General features: G+C 38.2%; 2 protein-coding genes across 2 annotated transcripts in view; one reads left to right on the top strand and one right to left on the bottom strand.

Moving 5' to 3' along the window:
* The window catches only part of LOC103505102 (PAN2-PAN3 deadenylation complex catalytic subunit PAN2), a 29,645-nt gene extending 22,720 nt beyond the window's left edge, over nt 1-6,925 (bottom strand). Inside the window, exons 1-2 of the mRNA XM_026820479.1 lie at nt 6,629-6,925; nt 2,171-2,367 (exon numbers count right to left, since the gene is read on the bottom strand). Coding sequence (XP_026676280.1) covers nt 2,171-2,367; nt 6,629-6,689 — 258 coding nt within the window. The 5' untranslated portion in view covers nt 6,690-6,925. The remainder of the gene's footprint in view (nt 1-2,170; nt 2,368-6,628) is intronic.
* A 2,925-nt stretch (nt 6,926-9,850) lies between these two features.
* On the top strand, nt 9,851-16,153 carry LOC103505096 (eukaryotic translation initiation factor 3 subunit K). Its single transcript, XM_008469404.3, has 4 exons — nt 9,851-10,066; nt 10,676-10,892; nt 11,425-11,644; nt 15,884-16,153. Exons 1-4 carry the CDS (start codon nt 10,008-10,010, stop codon nt 16,039-16,041), a joined length of 654 nt encoding a protein of 217 aa, XP_008467626.1. The 5' UTR covers nt 9,851-10,007; the 3' UTR covers nt 16,042-16,153.
* Nucleotides 16,154-17,463: the final 1,310 nt, after the last annotated feature.

Here is a 17,463-nt window from a genome sequence, read left to right as displayed (position 1 = left end):
AGTTGCCCCCCCAAAAAAAAAGGGTTTCGGCCGAAGGTCCGTGTGTGAGTGTGTGTGTGTGGGGGGGGTGCGGGTGTGTGTTTGTGTGTGTGTATTTTATTTTTATTTTTTGTGATAGTAAGTTAAATGAGTGATTTTGTTTTATTTTTGTTTTTTATAAATATAAAAATTCCTATTTTACCTGCCTAAATAATTTGTTTATTTCAAGCAACTCTAGAGTCTAAACGTAGCCTTATTATCGTAAAACGCAGTGTAAATATCTTGTAACCCCCAAAACAAGAAAAATTGTTAAATATATCGATATATCGATATATTTTCCCCGATATATCGATATCGATATATTTGAGGGGCCGATATATCGATTTATCGATATATTTGCAACTCATTTACATCCCTACACCAAAGTTGTGACATAATAACCCAAAGAAACTGCATTTACATAATTCTGATTTTTTTTTTTTTTTAGCTAAATCCCTTTTAGGTGTGAGCTATTCATTTCTAACGAAAGTCACAACTTTGGGTCGGGGTTGTATTTTTTGTGTCTTTTGGGTCACTAGGAAGCTATTTGCTATGAAAACTCATGTTGATATATATTATATGGCAGCGAAAGTTTGTCACTCAATAACTCAAAAACGGTTAAATATTTTTCAACCAAACTTGGTACACTGATAGACCTTGGTCAAAATAGAACAATAAGTTTTTGGATCAAATTGATCGAGCGGTGTGCGAATTATTCACTATTGTGAATGTCAGGCAGTCGATTTGGTTTTTGGCTTATATCTCTGGAACGGTTTGTCCGATCTCAATGAAATTTGATTTGAATATGTAAAAAAATATTTTACACCTTCCTATAAATTTTCATGAAAATCAAAACAGGCCACGTCGCGCGACATGTCGCGCGATTTTGTCGGGAAGTGCTTTAATTTTTAACAGGTCACGTCGCGCGACAAATGTTGCAAGTGAAAACAGGTCACGTCGCGCGACATTGTCGCGCGATTTTGTCGCACGACAGAGGTCGCGTTGGTGGAAATCCACCTTAATAGGTGTCGAACCCTATATGACAGATAGCTTTTGTTTATACCTATAACATATCCAAATTTGAATGAAATTGCTTGAGGGGTTTACACAATATTTCAAAATAATCGAAATCGATAAATCGATTAATCGAAAAAATATAGATTATTCGTTATTATCTGCTAAACGATACAAGAGAAAAAATGGTCACATCTACCCCCCCAAAACCCACTGTCTATTAGACATTTAAAATTCCTCAAAATTCCAATTATTTCATGTTTAAATCTTGTTTTAAAATTTTCCCGTAAGACCCCATGTTAAAATAATAGTGCATAGGTATGTTGGTACTTATACTAATAAAATGAATTTATTAGGCTTTGCCAGCGGCCGAAGGCCGTATTTATGTCTCATAGTAATATATTATAAAAAACAACAGCCGGAAGCCGCATTATATTTATTGGTTAACTCAGCTTACATACCCAGCCTTGCCAGCGGCCGAAGGCCGCATTTATGCTTGAAAACAGATCTATTACGAAAAGTAGCGGCCGTAGGCCGCAATGTATTTTTTCTTTACAAATTTAACATAACTAGCTTTGCCAGCGGCCGAACGCCGCATTATATTTATACTTTAACCAAGCCTACATAGCCGGCTTTGCCAGTGGCCGGAGGCCCCATTGCCTTATGTATCAATAACTAAACGAAATGCACTGGCCTTGCCAGCGGCCGAAGGCCGCGTTTATGATTCACAACAGATTTATTACCAAAAGCAGCGGCCGAAGGCCGCAATATATTCATCCTTTATAAGTATAACGTAGCTAGCTTTGCCAGCGGCCGGAGGCCGATAACACTTACCTTTACCCCATTGCAAATTACCAAAAATCACATCATAGGTACCTCTAACTACAACTTTTATACGAAATACCCAACCACACCAGGGATTTAGCTCTACTAACGGTGATGAATTAGATTTTTTTTTTTTTAATATGACATGTGTATGTGGGATGATGGGTGTGTGTATGTGGTGTTATGCATGTTTGTGGTGTATGTTGTGTGGTATGTGTGTGTGGGGTGGCAAAGCACAGGTACATAGCTTTTTCTTAAACAAATTGGTAATAAAGTACACATTACATATTTGTAAGAATAGGAATCCTTTTACCCCTTGGTTTCCCATCCACAGTAGCTCTTCATGAGGATCAAATGCAAGTGTTGTTATCCCATACTGATGAATGGCATCTGTTAAAATTGTATGTGACTCTTGAAACTCTGCTGAGAGTGTATTGATATAAGGGTCTGTGTAGGAGACCACAGGGACTTCGGTATCTCTGATAAATGCTCCATTCATTGTTTCATACACTAGGAAGGAGAGAAGAACAAGAACCACAATTAGTTTCCAAACAATTCCATGTGGACTTGGTTAGGGAATTGTTGGTGAATCATTGAAAAAAAAAAGGATTTTTTTTCTGTTTAAAAACTACATTTTTTTTTTTTTTTTTTCAATTTTCCACTAAAACCTATTGAATTTCTCTCTCTCTTTTCTACGGCGGCCAATTTTCGACCAAAAATTTTCTACCTCAAAATACTCCCTGTGTAATAAGTAATAAGGAATCATATAAAGTATGAAAAAAAAAAATTGATTTTTTTTCGAAGTTTGAAGCAACATTGACGTTGGTTGATATCTGGATGAGTGACTGTCCGATTTTTACCAAATTGTTACAGTCGCGTCCTTGGACCATACCGGTATATCATACCAAATTTCATCGCTTTAGGGCAAACCATTCTTGAGATATTTTGTATACCACCTTTTCCCATTTAAACCTGTGGTACACACGTGCATGGGTACATGTATTTAGGCGTTCGTCGTTCCGGCGTTGCCTCCTCTCTCCAATGATTGTCCTCGGCATGATTTCCCCCGTGAGTGGCTGATGAGACCGGCCCTGGAAGCACAGACGCGTCCGCACCGCTCACATGTGAACCTTGCAAGGTGTGCTGGTGTTGGTGGAGCTGTTAGAGATGCCGTTGGAGCTGACGGTACTGGATGAGCTGGAGCCAATAAGGATGGAACAGGTGTTGTTCAGGGGACCGTTTGGGCCGGGAAGTAGTTTTTGAGGTTGAAGTCCAGGGGGTGGCTCGTCTGGGTGTTTATGCCTCAGGTGGCTTGTGAGACCTGACTTGGTGGCGCAGGTATAGTTACAGTGAGTGCATGTCAGAGAAGTTAGTTGTTGTGCTTGCGCTTCATCACGGTGACACGTGTGTGATGTGTGACTGCACATACTGACGTCCCCGCCTCCCATGCCGCAAGAAGTTACACAGCGGACACTTCCAGTCCCACTTTTCTTCTTCTTCATGCCTGTTGGCTCGTTTTTCAGTGGCTGCAGTTGGGCTTCATGTGCACCATGGATAGCGCCTTGCACTTTGCTTCCCCAAGTTCTTCGGTCTGCAGCTACCGTTCTCCATGTCTTTACGTCGAGCCCCATGAGTTGTATGTCTTCCTTGAGAATGTCAGCACATCGTTTTTTGGGTTTACATTGGGGTCGCTTCCCAACTTTGAGTTCGGAGAACGCGATTTTGTGGGGGATTCTGGTGTCAGGCATTCTACTAAGGTGACCAGCCCATCTTAATCTGCGCTGCCTGATGATGTTCTCTATTTTGAACATGCCTGTCTGTCTCAGTACTTGCTCTGATGGAATCCTGTACACCCAGCTTATATTGGAGATGGTTCTCAAGCATCGTAGATGGAACGTGTTGAGCTTTTGGATGTGTTTCCCTAGGACTATCATCCAGCATTCAGATGAGTATAGTAAAGTGCTAAGCACTACAGTTTTATAAATGTTGAGCTTTAGCTTGAGTGACAGGTCATGCGGCTTCCACACTCTGATGTATATCTTACCAAACGCTTGGCACGCTGCGTTGATCCTGTTTTGGATTTCAGGTCCCAGATTGCTGTTTCTTGCTATCATCGAACCTAGGTATTTGAAAGCAGGTATTTCTTTGAGCATTTTGCTGTTCAGAGTGATTGGAGTCGGCTGGCAGTTGACGAACATCACCTCCATTTTTCCTTCATTGACTTTTAGTCCCAATTTTTCCACTGTTTCAGAGAAGCCTGCAATGGCGGTCTGCAGTGTTTCCGGTGTTGGTGCTACCAACGCGCAGTCATCCGCAAACATGAGCTCCGCCACGCTGGAGAGGGACACTTTCGACTTTGATTTCAGCCCCCTCTTGAAGAACGTGTTGAAGTCCGACCTGTGGATGATGTTTACACCAAGTTGTTGTTGCGAGGGCATGTTAGCAACAATAGTCTGTATATAGACCAGAAACAGGACTGGCACTAGCACGCATCCTTGCCTGACTCCCGTCCGGACTGCAAAAGAAGGACTTTCCTCTCCGTTGACTCGTACAGTAGCACTCATGTTCTCGTGGAGCTTCCACAAGATATATGGTTAGGGTGTTTGGTGGGCAGTTCATGTATTGCAGCAGTTGAAAAAGGGCTTCCCGGTTGACGGAATCAAGTGCCTTGTGGATGTCAATGAATGCTATGGAGATTCCTGTGTTTTGCTCCAGAGCCTTTTCCACTAACTGTCTTGTGGCAAAGATCATGTCCACCGTTGATCACTCCGCCCTGAAACCGCACTGGGAGTTGCCGATTAATGCTTTGATTAACAGTGTTAATACATACATACATACATACATACATACATACATACATACATACATGATATTAGGCGTTTGTTGATCCAACGTTGCCTCGTCTCTCCAAGCCATGTCTGAGTGTCGGTGCCTCAGGTGACTAGTGAGGCCATACTTTGTGCCGCATGTGAACCCACAGTGCTTGCAAACGAGTGATGTCAGTTTGTGTGCTTCAGCATCCTCGTGGTGACATTGGGTGATATGCGACTGAACGTATTGACGTCCGTGTCGCCCATGTCTCAGGAATGCACACAAAGGACACTTTTAGTCCCAGTTCTCCTCCTCATGTCTGGTGGCTCTCTTATCTGTGGCCGAGACCATCTCTGTGTTATGTACCTTATGCACTGCTTCCTGCATGCTATTCCTCCAGGCTGGTCTGTTTGCAGCTGCATTTCTCCAAGTTTTTGGTTCAAGGCCAATGAGTTTGATGTCCTACTTGAGTATGTCAGTCCATCTCTTCTTCGGCTTGCATTGCGGGTGATATCTGGTTTCAAGTTCCAAAAAGGCTACCTTCTTTGGGATTCGGTTTTGTTGTTGTTGTAGCGGCTTTAGCTTTCGCCGAATGGTGTTGGCAGAGTAAAGAAAAGACATCTTTTTGTATCTGCCATACACCGGGGTGATGGATTCGGTTTTCAGGCATTCTACTGAGGTGCCCAGCCCATTAAAGCCTTTGTTGACGTATAAGGTTCTTGATCTTCAGCATGTCTGTTCACCGCAAGACTTCCTCTGTCAGCACTCTGTCCTCCCAACTGATCTTGGCTATCGACCTCAGGCAATGGAGGTGAAAGGAGTTCAGCTTCTGTATGTGCTTTCCCAGGACAGTCCAACACTCCGATGAGTAGAGCAGCGTGCTGAGTACAACCGTTTTGTAGATGTCGAGTTTCAGCTTTAAGGACAGGTCATGAGGCTTCCAGACTCTGGCATATAGTTTACCAAATGCTTGGCTTGCTGAATTTATTCTATTCTGAATTTCGAGCATAGAGTCACCGTTCTTGGAGATTATAGAGCCAAGATACTTGAACATAGGTACATACAGACCATGAGCTAAAAATCACTTTTTTGACATCAGGGGATCCCAAAACAGGTATTTCCAACCATTTCCCAATTTTGAAAATTTGGAGCGATTGCAATAGGTACTTTCATTACTAGTAGAGCTTGCTATACTGTAGTAATAGAAAGTAAAAATTTACACAATTTACAAGAAATACCTAAACTGACATACTACACACTGGTTACACTCTGTATACACTGCTTATACTCTATACATGCTTCTTACACTCTGAACACTTTATATTTGTAGACCTCTATGTAGAACACTCTATGTAGAGCTACCTCGGTGGTGTAGTGGTCAAGGCGCTCGCCTGGTAAACAGGAGGGCATGGGTTCAATCCCAGCCGAGGTATTGAATTTTAATTGCCCTCAATATAATTTGAGATTTTGACCACAATAATAGTAGTAGCCTACTGCAGGAGTAAAGGGACTTTTCAGTCCTATGCAAGCAGTATAAATAAGCATAAGCACTATTATTATTATTATTATTATATTTAATACTTACAGTCTACAGGGTGTTCAACTTCAACTACATTTAAGTAGAACACTTTAAAACTACATTTTAAAACACTCACACTATTATTATTATTATTATTATATTTAATACTTACAGTCTACAGGGTGTTCAACTTCAACTACATTTAAGTAGAACACTTTAAAACACTCCTAAAGCAAGTGTCTTCCCTTGTAGCATCTTTTTTTTTCTGCTTCAAGTTTGAGCATTGAACTGAAACTGCAACTTTACCACATGAGAGACAGACTTTCTTTTAATCTTGGAATTTTTTCAAGAAATAGCAAAATTTCAGCCAGAGACCTTCTTTCAGATAACCATTGAAAATATATAAGTGGCCCAAATGCTGGGGGTGGTTTGAATACTTACTCATAAGTTCATTATCTGTGTCATATTGGCCCAAATTTCCAACAGAAGGGTGAAACTCCATGGCTGAACTAAATTTGTATTTTTTACTTTCTATATTAAATAGGTACACAAAACTTTGATCATGTATTTGACTATCTATAATCTATCCCTTTAAAGTACACGAGTACACCTACACAACTTATCATTATTATTATATTTGTTACCAGCCTAGTTAGCTTGGTTGGGAGCGCGTCTGCCTCGTAAGTCGTAAGCGCTAGACCGCGGGTTCGATTCCGGCCTAGGCCCCTAAAGAATATGAGGCTGTGTTTATGTACAGGGCTGAGATAGGCCATTCTCGGCCTTTCTTGGCGTGTGGAAAATGATGTGGTAACTTAACAGAGCCTTCGAGCTTGTGAACTTGTAATTGTAAAGTTGGCGGGAAATTCGAAATTTTGATTTTTTTTTTCCGCAACGCGTACAATCTGAATTCATTTTTTACTTTTTATATTTTATCTCTAGTTTGCACGTTTATATTATACTTTTCATTCAGATATTACAAACAAGCGAATTACACAATTACAAAGCAAACGTACAAAAATAAATATAAAATAAATTTTAAAAATTGCCGCCGGGACAGAGGGTTAGAAAAAATGCCCAACAATCCCACGCTATCCTTGCTTAAGTTACCACTCCAATGCAAAACTGTAGAAACAATATCCTATCTCACCTCGTCCGAGCTCATCTCAGCCCTGTACATAAACACAGCCTTAAGGTTTTCGATTTGGGGAAGTGCTGAATCAAATTTAAAAATTAACAATAAGTACATAATATTATTTTTTTTTGGCATTGGTTTGGCACTAAGCCTCGACCATACAGCCAGAGTGAATGTGTTAGCGAAAAAATGGAATAGATGACCATAGGTTTTATCTGTTAGTAAAATGATTTTAAAATACTTAGCAATAACGCTCGACAAAAAAAGATACCTATTACCTACCCCACCGGATCTAGGTATCTAATGATTTGTTTTATATGTTTTTTATGTTTTATTTATTTGTAACAATAATTGATATAGATATATGTATATGTATGACAAGAAGGTAATAAACATCTTATAAAATAATAAAATATTACAAATATATAGGTATAGGTATAGGTAGTAAATATTACGCATTCTTTGGCGTTACTCTTCCACACTAAAGGAATGTGTACTTCATTTGCTTTTGTGGATAGCAGTCTGTATGACATTGACTGGTTGACATTGGCAAGCTTCAGGCTGTGTTTATGTACAGGGCTGAGATAGGCCATCGTCGGCCTTTTTGTGTGTAAAGTTGGCGGGAAATTCGAATTTTTGTTTTTTTTTCCGCAACTTGTACAATCTGAATTCATTTTTTACTTTTTATCTTTAGTTTGCACGTTTATATTATACTTTTCATTTATATTAGCTATTAAAAACAAGCAAATTACAAAGCAAACAAAAATAAATATAAAATGAATTTTAAAAATTGCCGCCGGGACAGCTATCTCACGTCGTCCGAGCTCATCTCAGCCCTGTTCATAAACACACCCTGAAGAATGACCAGTGTTGTCAGATGGCTTCAGTGAAATTATACTAGATTCGTGCTAAAATTATACTAAATCATCAAACGACCGCGGACCGCGAAATTCAAAAAATCTTAGTACTCTTGGTCCATGGAAGTTAAGCAACGTCGAGCGTGGTTAGTAATTGGACGGGTGACCGTCTGGGACCTACTCTCACGACGTGATGTTGGCCTTTCCCGGCGCCCGGCCCCACTCAGGCTGAAATCGAATGAGATTTATTAGAGCAGTTGATGATAAGGTAGACCAACGCCCTGGAAGTGATTTTAATTAAACAGACATTAAATTAAAATCTCTGCTCTGGCCTTGGAACTGTGGCGAGAGTTTCAGCCACATATTTTTGTGAGTAAGTTTTGATATCGACTGAATTTTATTCGGGATCAGGTGTTGGCTAAAGAACTATCAGTTAAATATCTAACTGATCTCCCTGACATAGGTCCACTTATTATTACTTCTATTAATATTTTTTTTTTATATTAACAATATTAAAATGTTATTTATTCAACCATATTTTAGATTTATTCAACTAGGTGGGTGCCTATCTGCCTATTTAGTACTTATTTTACTAGATATATATATATATCTACGAGACATAATAATAATAATAATAATAATACAGAGACATAATAATAATAATAATATAATTAATAATAATAATAATAATAAATAATAATAAATAATAATAATAATAATAATAATATAAATATAAATAATAATAATAAAATGTACAATTAGGCTCAGAATAGATTGCGCTTACCTGGGTGATGTCAAAGGATAGAGCAGGAATAATGAGAACCAATGGATAATAATATTAATAATAGATTCTAGATCCCGAATATAATCGATTTATATAATAATAGGGTAATCGTGAACTAGACATAATAAATATTAAATAATAATAATATATAATAATATAATAAATAATATAATAATATAATAATATAATAATAGATTAATAAGTAATGATAATAATAATAATAATAATAATAATAATAATAATTAATAATAATAATAAAATGTTACAATTAGGCTCAGATAAGAGTTCGCTGCGCTTACCTGGGTGATGTTTCAAAGTCATAGAGCAGGAAAAATGAGAACCAACGGAATTTTTCTTTTTCTTCTACGACTTCTAGATCCCGAGATAAATCGATTTTAAAAATAGCGGTAAATCGTGAACTTTGACGTCACGGCATACGCTTCCGTAGGCGATGACGTCACATCAAATGTCCCGAGCAAAGCTCCCTCGCAGGCAACGCATTGATGTGTTTGTGCGCATACGTTTCTGCTCCTCCGCTAGCGCGCTTGCATAGTGGCGCTACCTAACGGACGAAAAAAACAACTGCGAAAAGTCTGACGTCACACATATTTGAACTCTTTAATTAGAACGGAAAATAAAAATTGAATTTTCGACCTTTTACAGCTATTTTTTCGGAGTTTTGACCTCAGATTTGGATTTTTCCCAACTTTTTACATAGGAATCCGACCATCCGACCACTCTCTATTTATAATTTTTACCCATTTGCAACTGCTCCATTAATTAGGTGATTGATATTTTTTATCCTAAATCTTTACCCTGATTTCTGAAATGGGGTAATTTTTCGACATACTTTGGGGATTTTTTTAAACCTTGTGCAACTGTGCAACACTGCTAGCGACCCTTAACAGTCTTAACACAAACACATTTTTCAGATTTTTCAGGTTCAAGCCGTTCAGGTTCAGGCTCAGGTCTTTCAGGAAATCTTTAATCTTAATTAACCTTACTGCTTACTGCACATTACTTTGCTCAACTTAGCAAAGTTCTACAATGACTCAAGCAGAGCTCATGAAAGGAAGTGTTGATCAGCTCTTGGTGGGAATTGAAAGGTAAGAATGCATCTGCAATTAGAGTATGTGCACTATTATTTCTGATTGACTTCAGCACAAATTTCCTAGGCAATAGAGATTTTTGCTGAAATGCCAAAACATGTCTTGAGGTCCCTAGATTCTAAATCAAAAGTTTCAGCCATTGGTCCATGTGTGTCTCAAGGACGGTAAGAGCTAGAGAATTGAAATTTGGTATGTAACTTTTGGTTAAGAACGGTGCAGTGGTTGGTGGCATTTCAGCTGTTAAGAAGAGTACCTACTTCAGGTCACATAGGCTACTTAAAAAAAATCGTCACATTCTAACCTGACTCAAAATGGTGGTGGTTCAAAGTTATACCTATTACACTGAACTGATAGATGTGTCAGGGAATACATAGCATGACCATGTGTGTGTGGTGTGGGTGTGTTGTGTGCATGGTGTGTGTGTCTGGTGGTCCCATACAAAGGACAGGTCAACCACTAGTCATACCTAAAAAATAAAAATTTAATAAAAAATACTTTTCATTGCCACTAGATTAATGTATAGCTGTATTTTGACAACAATTTTTGGCTGGTTTTTAACATCAACAAATTGATGAGGATTATTATTTTTTTAATAATGTTTTGCAGGTATAATCCAGAACATTTATCAACTTTAGAAAAATATGTGGAAGTTCAGTGTGCAGAGAATGTGTATGATTTGGAGGCAAATCTTGCAGTACTAAAACTTTACCAGTTCCACCAGAATTACAATATGAAAATTACAAGTCAAATTCTTCTAAAAGCATTAACCAACTTCCCCCACACTGATTTCATCCTTTGCAAGTGCTTATTGAGTAAAGATTTGGTAAGTTTTAAAATTTCTAGAATATGTCTTTGATATTCCTAGAACTGAATTAAAAAAAAAGTTTTGAAAGTCCAAACCCAGTATATCCAAGGGATCCACAAGGGATTTGTTTGGTTCCCAGTGGTAGAAGATAGGGAGTGGTAGGGAAAATAAGAAAAAGGGAAAGAAGCATTTTTTTTGTCCCCAGGGGAAAAGAAAGGGGGGTGGAGGAAAAAAAAAAAAAAAGGAAAAAAAAAAAAAAAAAAAAAAAAAAAAAATCTAGAAAAATTAAAGGATTTGTGTTGGACCCAGATGCACCAAGATGATTTTTGTTCTAGAACAGGGGTTTCCAACTAACAGCCTGCAGGCCTCATGTGGCCCGCCAGACCATTTTTGTGGCCCACAAAGCTTTTTGGGATTTGTACATTGAGTCATGGAAACTTACCTCCTTTAGTGTTCAGCTACAATTAGGAGAATAGGTTTTAAAATTTCACCTGCTTGGAAACCCCTGTTCTAGAACATTACTCATTTGTGTTTTCATTCATGATTTCAGTGCAAGGAAGACCCCATTGATCAAATCATTTACTTAGCAGATTTATTGGAGAGTTGTAAATTTACCCAGTTTTGGAGCCGTATGCACACCATCCCTGACCTATTCTTAAATATTGAAGGGTTTAATGATTCCATCAGAAAATTTGTCTGCCATGTTGTGGGAATCACATTTCAGACCATTGATAAAAAATTGCTCTCTGAGCTCTTAGATGGTGTTGAAGGTAAACTTTAAAAATCTGATGGGAACATCACAACTTTCTTTGCCTTATTGAATCCTATTGAATATTTCCAATTGTTTAGTCAGTACAACCAAAAACTGCAAAAATAAATAAATAAATAAATTGGTCAAAAACTCTGAATTAGGTCAAAACACAGCTAATGGTTTCTCCAATGTTAATTAATAGTTTTATACAGGGTGTCCCAGAATTTATGCTTAAATTGTTTTTCTTGGAGCCTTTTTGAAATTTCAAAAAACCTGTAATTTTTTGATGCAGATATTTTGGCAATATCGCGATACGCGAACTTCGCGAATCGGGTGCCAACTTCGGATTTTTAAATGAGAACCCCTATTTTTTTTATTGCATATTTGTTTTCTACGTTGATTTTCATGTGTAATTGACTACTCACTCGATTTTTTGCGGTTCACGGAAAATGCAAATCACAAAAGTGCTTGAAAAGTACAAGTGCGACCTACCTATCAAATCTGAGTGTTTTTTGCTCCCAAATCTTATGGTTTCACTATTATTTCGATTTGGTCCAATATTTCGCTCTTTGCGATTTGCGCAGTGTTTGGGAAATCCGCGAATCCTACATGTTTTTCAAAGGTACGTGTGTGATATACTGATATATTAAATCATGCTATTTTTTAGTCTGACCTTCCTTTATTATTACGATAGTAATAAAAAGGTATAAGGGACGGACTATTGTATTCGCTTCGGTGTCATCTGTCTGTGTGTCTGTCCCCATAGACCATAGAAGGACTTGTCCAAACCTGGTCGACCTATATATCAAATTAAAGGTCTTTTTACCAGGAACACGAAACTGGTGGTGCAAATTTTGTCCAGAAAACCATAAAGCCAAAAAACTGGTTTTTAGGGGATTTTTTTCACAGATGAGCTCTGATCTTGAAATTTGTCGCTATGACGAACTCAAAGCGAGAAAGTTTTAGTTTAGATAACACTTCAGTCGTTAATTTAAACCGGTTTTAGCGTCTTCCATGTTAAGCTACGCCGAGCAAGGCCAATAAATGAATGGGTGGCTTAAACATTATATTGGTAGTTATTAGGAAAAATTAAAAGGAATAAAGGAAGAACAGGCTCTAGTCTTAATTTTAAATCATTACATGAAAGTATGTAGGTACATAAATACAGGGTGACCCAGAGTTACCTGATGGTTTTGATTTGCCCATAACTTTCTTATAATAAAACTTGTCGTAGCTTGTTGAAATGAACTTCACTGAGTTCAGAACAAAATAAGGTTTTGTTACAATATGTGGTCGTGGACCCCGTAACTTCGAGCTTTCGCTGTGGATGCATTTCTTAAGAGTAGTGAATTTGTGATTAATGTTCAGATGAAGTTTCACACCCATTTTGATTTTCCACCCTCCTCATCCGTTCTTAGCTCGTGCGACTTTTTTTTATGGAAATGTGTTAAAAACAAGGTGTATATTTATTAGACAAGGACTCTGTATGAGTTAACGGTTGCTTTTTATCGAGAAATTCGTGCTATAGCCCAAAAAATGCTAGAGACAGTATATCGAATTTTGAACCAGATTGAGTGTTTTCAAAATTAGAGCGAATAGATCAGTTGCGCTTACTTGGGTGGTGTTTCAAAGTCATAGAGCAGGAAAAATGAGGACCAACGGAATTTTCCTTTTTCTTCTACGACTTCTAGATCCCGAGATAAATCGATTTAAAAAAAAATCTGGTGTGAACATCACACGACTTTCTATTACATTTGCAGAATACGTAGGTGTTTGAAAAGAAAAAAATGTAAACAAAGTCATAGAGCAGGAAAAATGAGGACTGACGGATTTTTTCTTTTTCTTCTACGACTTCTAGATCCCGAGATAAATCGATACCGGTAAATCGTAAACTTTGACGTCACGGCATACGCTCCCGTAGGCGATGACGTCACATCAGATGTCCCGAGCAAAGCTCCCTTGCAGGCAACGCATTAATGTTTTGTGCGCATACGGTTCTGCGCATTTCTTTCTGCTCCTCCGCTAGCGTGCTTGCATAGTGGCGCTACCTAGCGGACAAAAATAGCAACTGCGTTAAGTCTGACGTCACAAATCTTTGAACTTTTTCATTATAAAAATTGAATTTTCGACCTTTTACAGTTGTTTTTTCGGAGTTTTGACCTCAGTTTTGGATTTTTCCCAACTTTTTACATAGGAATCGACCATTTATTTATAATTTTTACCCACTTGCAACTCCTCCATTTTCGGCTAGCGTTGTCTTTCACACCTGATCACCAATTCACCATCATAAACAAAATGCCCCAAAAAGTAAACCTTATATTTGTTGTTTTTCGTTTAAAATAAATATCACTCTTTTATCTTGAAAATTGAACGTGTAGCATCATTTTAAAAACCGTCAGGTAACTCTGGGTCACCCTGTATTATGTAGTAATAGGGAGCGCGAAGCGCGACTCGCTCAACACCGCGAAGCCAAGGGAGCGCGAAGCGCGACTGCATGCACAACCGCGCGAAGCCCCAGGAGCGCGCAGCGCGACCGTAAACAAGGGAGCGCGACCATATGCTCAAAAAATTCCCGGAGGGACGGACCGAATGCACAGTCGTACCTTAATGATTAGGGATTCCTTTCTTTTTTTTAGGGGGTTTGACAGAGGGAACTGTAACTGCTATGGTCTTATCATCCCGAAATCGAAGAGAGAAGGAAGACAGGATAGGAAAAAGCCAGCCGTTCGGAGAACGAACATTATCCCATCAGGATAAAATCCGCCCCGGGCGGGAATCGAACCCGCGGCCTAGCGCTTACAAGGCAGACGCACTACCAACTAAGCTAACTAGGCTGGCAGGGATTCCTTTTAGTACTTTCCTAAAATTCATATGCATAGTGGATCCTAAACGTCCTCCTAGTTTTACATTTTAATTTCAATACTCTGATGTGCAGAAAATTTGGAACAGATTGACTTTGAAATGGCTGTAAGAAGAACGGAGAGAAAAGAAACTTCAAGAAATACAGACCCAGCACTCAGGCAACACAATTTCACTTTCAAAGTTATCAGTACCAGCCTAGTTAGCTTAGTTGGTAGTGCGTCTGCCTTGTAAGCGCTAGGCCGCGGGTTCGATTCCCGCCCGGGGCGGAGGAGTTGCAAGTGGGTAAAAATTATAGTAACGACTGTGCATTCGGCCCTAAGATTTCGTATTTCCTTGAGGTATCCATTTTCCTATGTTGTTTATTTTCTTCTGCTTTAATACTAATGGCGTCTGTTCGTCATGGGCCACTTTCGATTTGTCACCTATCAAACTGTTAAAAAAGTTTTTTCTGCTACTAACAACTTCATTTTATGATCTATTAATTGAGCAAAAATACGAGAAAAATTAAAATTACATTGTTCACTTGGTCAGATTCACATTGACAGCTCAGAAATCATTAAGGTACGACTATGCTTCCGGCCCTAAATCTTGTGATATTTTTCGTGTTCTGGCACTAAAAGTGACCATCGAAAATTTGATCTGATTACATTACTTTCCTTAGGTTAAGGGGGGAAAAATGTGATATTTTTCGTGTTCTGGCACTAAAAGTGACCATCGAAAATTTGATCTGATTACATTACTTTCCTTAGGTTAAGGGGGGAAAAAAATCTTTTGAACATGAGTCACTTTTTCATGGTACAAAGCCAAGTGTTCAAATAAGTTCAATGATACAAGAGGGTTCTTGTTACTTCCTTCTTCTAGTATGGGGTAGGGATGTTGCAATATGAGGAAAATTGATGTATTTTTCCCGGAGGAACAGCAGTTCTGTCCAAAAAGCCCAAATCATCCAATTTCCATTAAACAACTGCACCTTCACAGTATGCGATAACTTCTGTACTCTATAATATTGCTATAGGCCTCTGGCTCAGTTTTCACCATAGAACGATTTTTTTTTTTTTTTTTTATATATAGTTTGTTTAAATTTGACAGCATTTGACTCGGACTAAAGTGGTATTTGCTTCTTGTGAATATAAGATGTAGTGGGTGTTCTGCACTAAATTTAATTAAATAATTAAAATGAAAAGGATATGTTGTCAGAATCGGAAAGGCGAAGATTTTTGTTTTTAATCAGAACCGAGTTTTATTTCAAAACTTCACTCAAGTGGGCCCAGTAAATGTAAACTTGTGTCCACTCGAGTGAAATATTCAACTCATCACAGATCTGGAATTGTCCTCCGACCCATTGCATTATTATTAATTAAGAATTCATGAGTGTGATTTTTCAATTCCTTTTCAGATTCAACACTGCGTTTGTGGGTGAAGAAATATGGATGGAAAGAATTGGATAATGGTTACATATTTATTGCCAACCAAGATGAAAACATCAAAACAAAAAATATTACTGAGAAAATTGAATTTGAAAATGCTGCTACCATTATGACATCAAATGTTTAACCAATAGTTCATGGTACCTCTACCTCTCTTGTGAACTTCATTATTATTATTAATTTTTTTAATAAATGAACATTTAAATGTGAAGTTTTCAGAAGTTACTTTTTTGTTATCATAATGTGTTCTAACCTTGTAATATATGATCTGACTCAACTATTCCAAATATGTACAATGTACACACGACCTTATTTTGACTATGGGACTTTGCAGTCCCTTTCAGGTAGTCTTGACAGGGTATAATCTACCCTATTGCCCTATTCAATGAAATAAAAAGAAAAAGAAAGTCATGATAATAACTCTTTATTGTAATAAATAACAAAATTACAACAGGGCGTGATTATTGCATAGGTATTTCTCGAGGTAGGATTTAAATGCTTTTGGAGGTAAGTTTCTGATCGCGACAGGGAGTTTGTTAAAATAAAGAACACCATGGTAATTACATCCGTTTCTCGCAGCTATAACCCTGTGTCGCATCGGTTTCAAATTATCTTTATTGCGAGTTTTGTAGGTATGGGTGTAGGTTTGATAATCCGTTAGGTTATTTCTTACATTTATGAGAGATTTTAGGATGAATAAGGATGGTAATGTTAATATGTTTAGATTTACGAATAGGGGTTTTGCATGGTCACGGGGTACAGCATTGCTAAGTAGACGGATGGCATTCTTCTGAATGATGAAGAGCTTCTGCGCGTCAGATGTGTGTCCCCATAAAAGTACACCGTAACTCAGGATGGAATGAATAAGACCGTATTATGCGTTTTTTAGTACTGGAGGAGACACTTCTTTCCGCAGCCGGCGCAACAGAAAAAGTCTGCTACTCAGCAAGCTTGACACATGATTAATATGCGATTGCCAGTTTAATTTAGGGTCTATTTGGAAGCCCAATAATCTCACAGAGGGTGGATTATCTGGGACGGATATTTTCCTTAAACTTATCATGATATCCTGCGTTTTATTCCGATTTAGATGCAACCTATTGGAACCAAACCACACCTGCGCTTTAGCCAAAACTATGTTTCCCTTTCTGACGGCCTCTTCCTCGCTTTCATCATCAACAAATAAAGTTGTGTCGTCCGCGAAGATGGCAGCGCTACAATATTCTGGGAGATTTGCCGGTAAATCGTTAATATAAAGCAGGAATATCAACGGACCCAGAATTGAGCCAGTCGGTATTCCAACATTAACCCTACGCGGTTCGGATAGATGTTCCCCCAGCTTAACTATATGCACCCTGTTTTCAAGATAGGACTTGATTAATTTGATGCTGTTATGGTGGAATTTGTAATATGATAATTTGTGTAGTAATATTTCATGATTTCGACATTCAAATGCTCTGGATAGGTCGCATAGAGTAGCGTGAACGTAGGTTTTGTTGTTAAAGCTATTAGAGATAAAGGAGTTAAATAGGTTAACAGCGTCCACTGT

The sequence above is a fragment of the Diaphorina citri genome, unplaced genomic scaffold (genome assembly GCF_000475195.1).
Source record: "Diaphorina citri unplaced genomic scaffold, Diaci psyllid genome assembly version 1.1 scaffold150, whole genome shotgun sequence".
Taxonomy (NCBI): Eukaryota; Metazoa; Arthropoda; class Insecta; order Hemiptera; family Psyllidae; genus Diaphorina; species Diaphorina citri.
The sequence above is the reverse complement of the archived record's forward strand: the minus strand, read 5'-3'. Positions and strand labels throughout refer to the sequence as shown.

Excerpts from the sequence above, each read along its gene's own strand:
- LOC103505096 (XM_008469404.3), top strand. The coding sequence starts at position 10,008 with ATGACTCAAGCAGAGCTCATGAAAGGAAGTGTTGATCAGCTCTTGGTG. Across the intron at positions 10,067-10,675 it reads CTCTTGGTGGGAATTGAAAG|GTATAATCCAGAACATTTAT; the intron begins GTAAGAATGCAT and ends AATGTTTTGCAG. Across the intron at positions 11,645-15,883 it reads GCTCTTAGATGGTGTTGAAG|ATTCAACACTGCGTTTGTGG; the intron begins GTAAACTTTAAA and ends ATTCCTTTTCAG.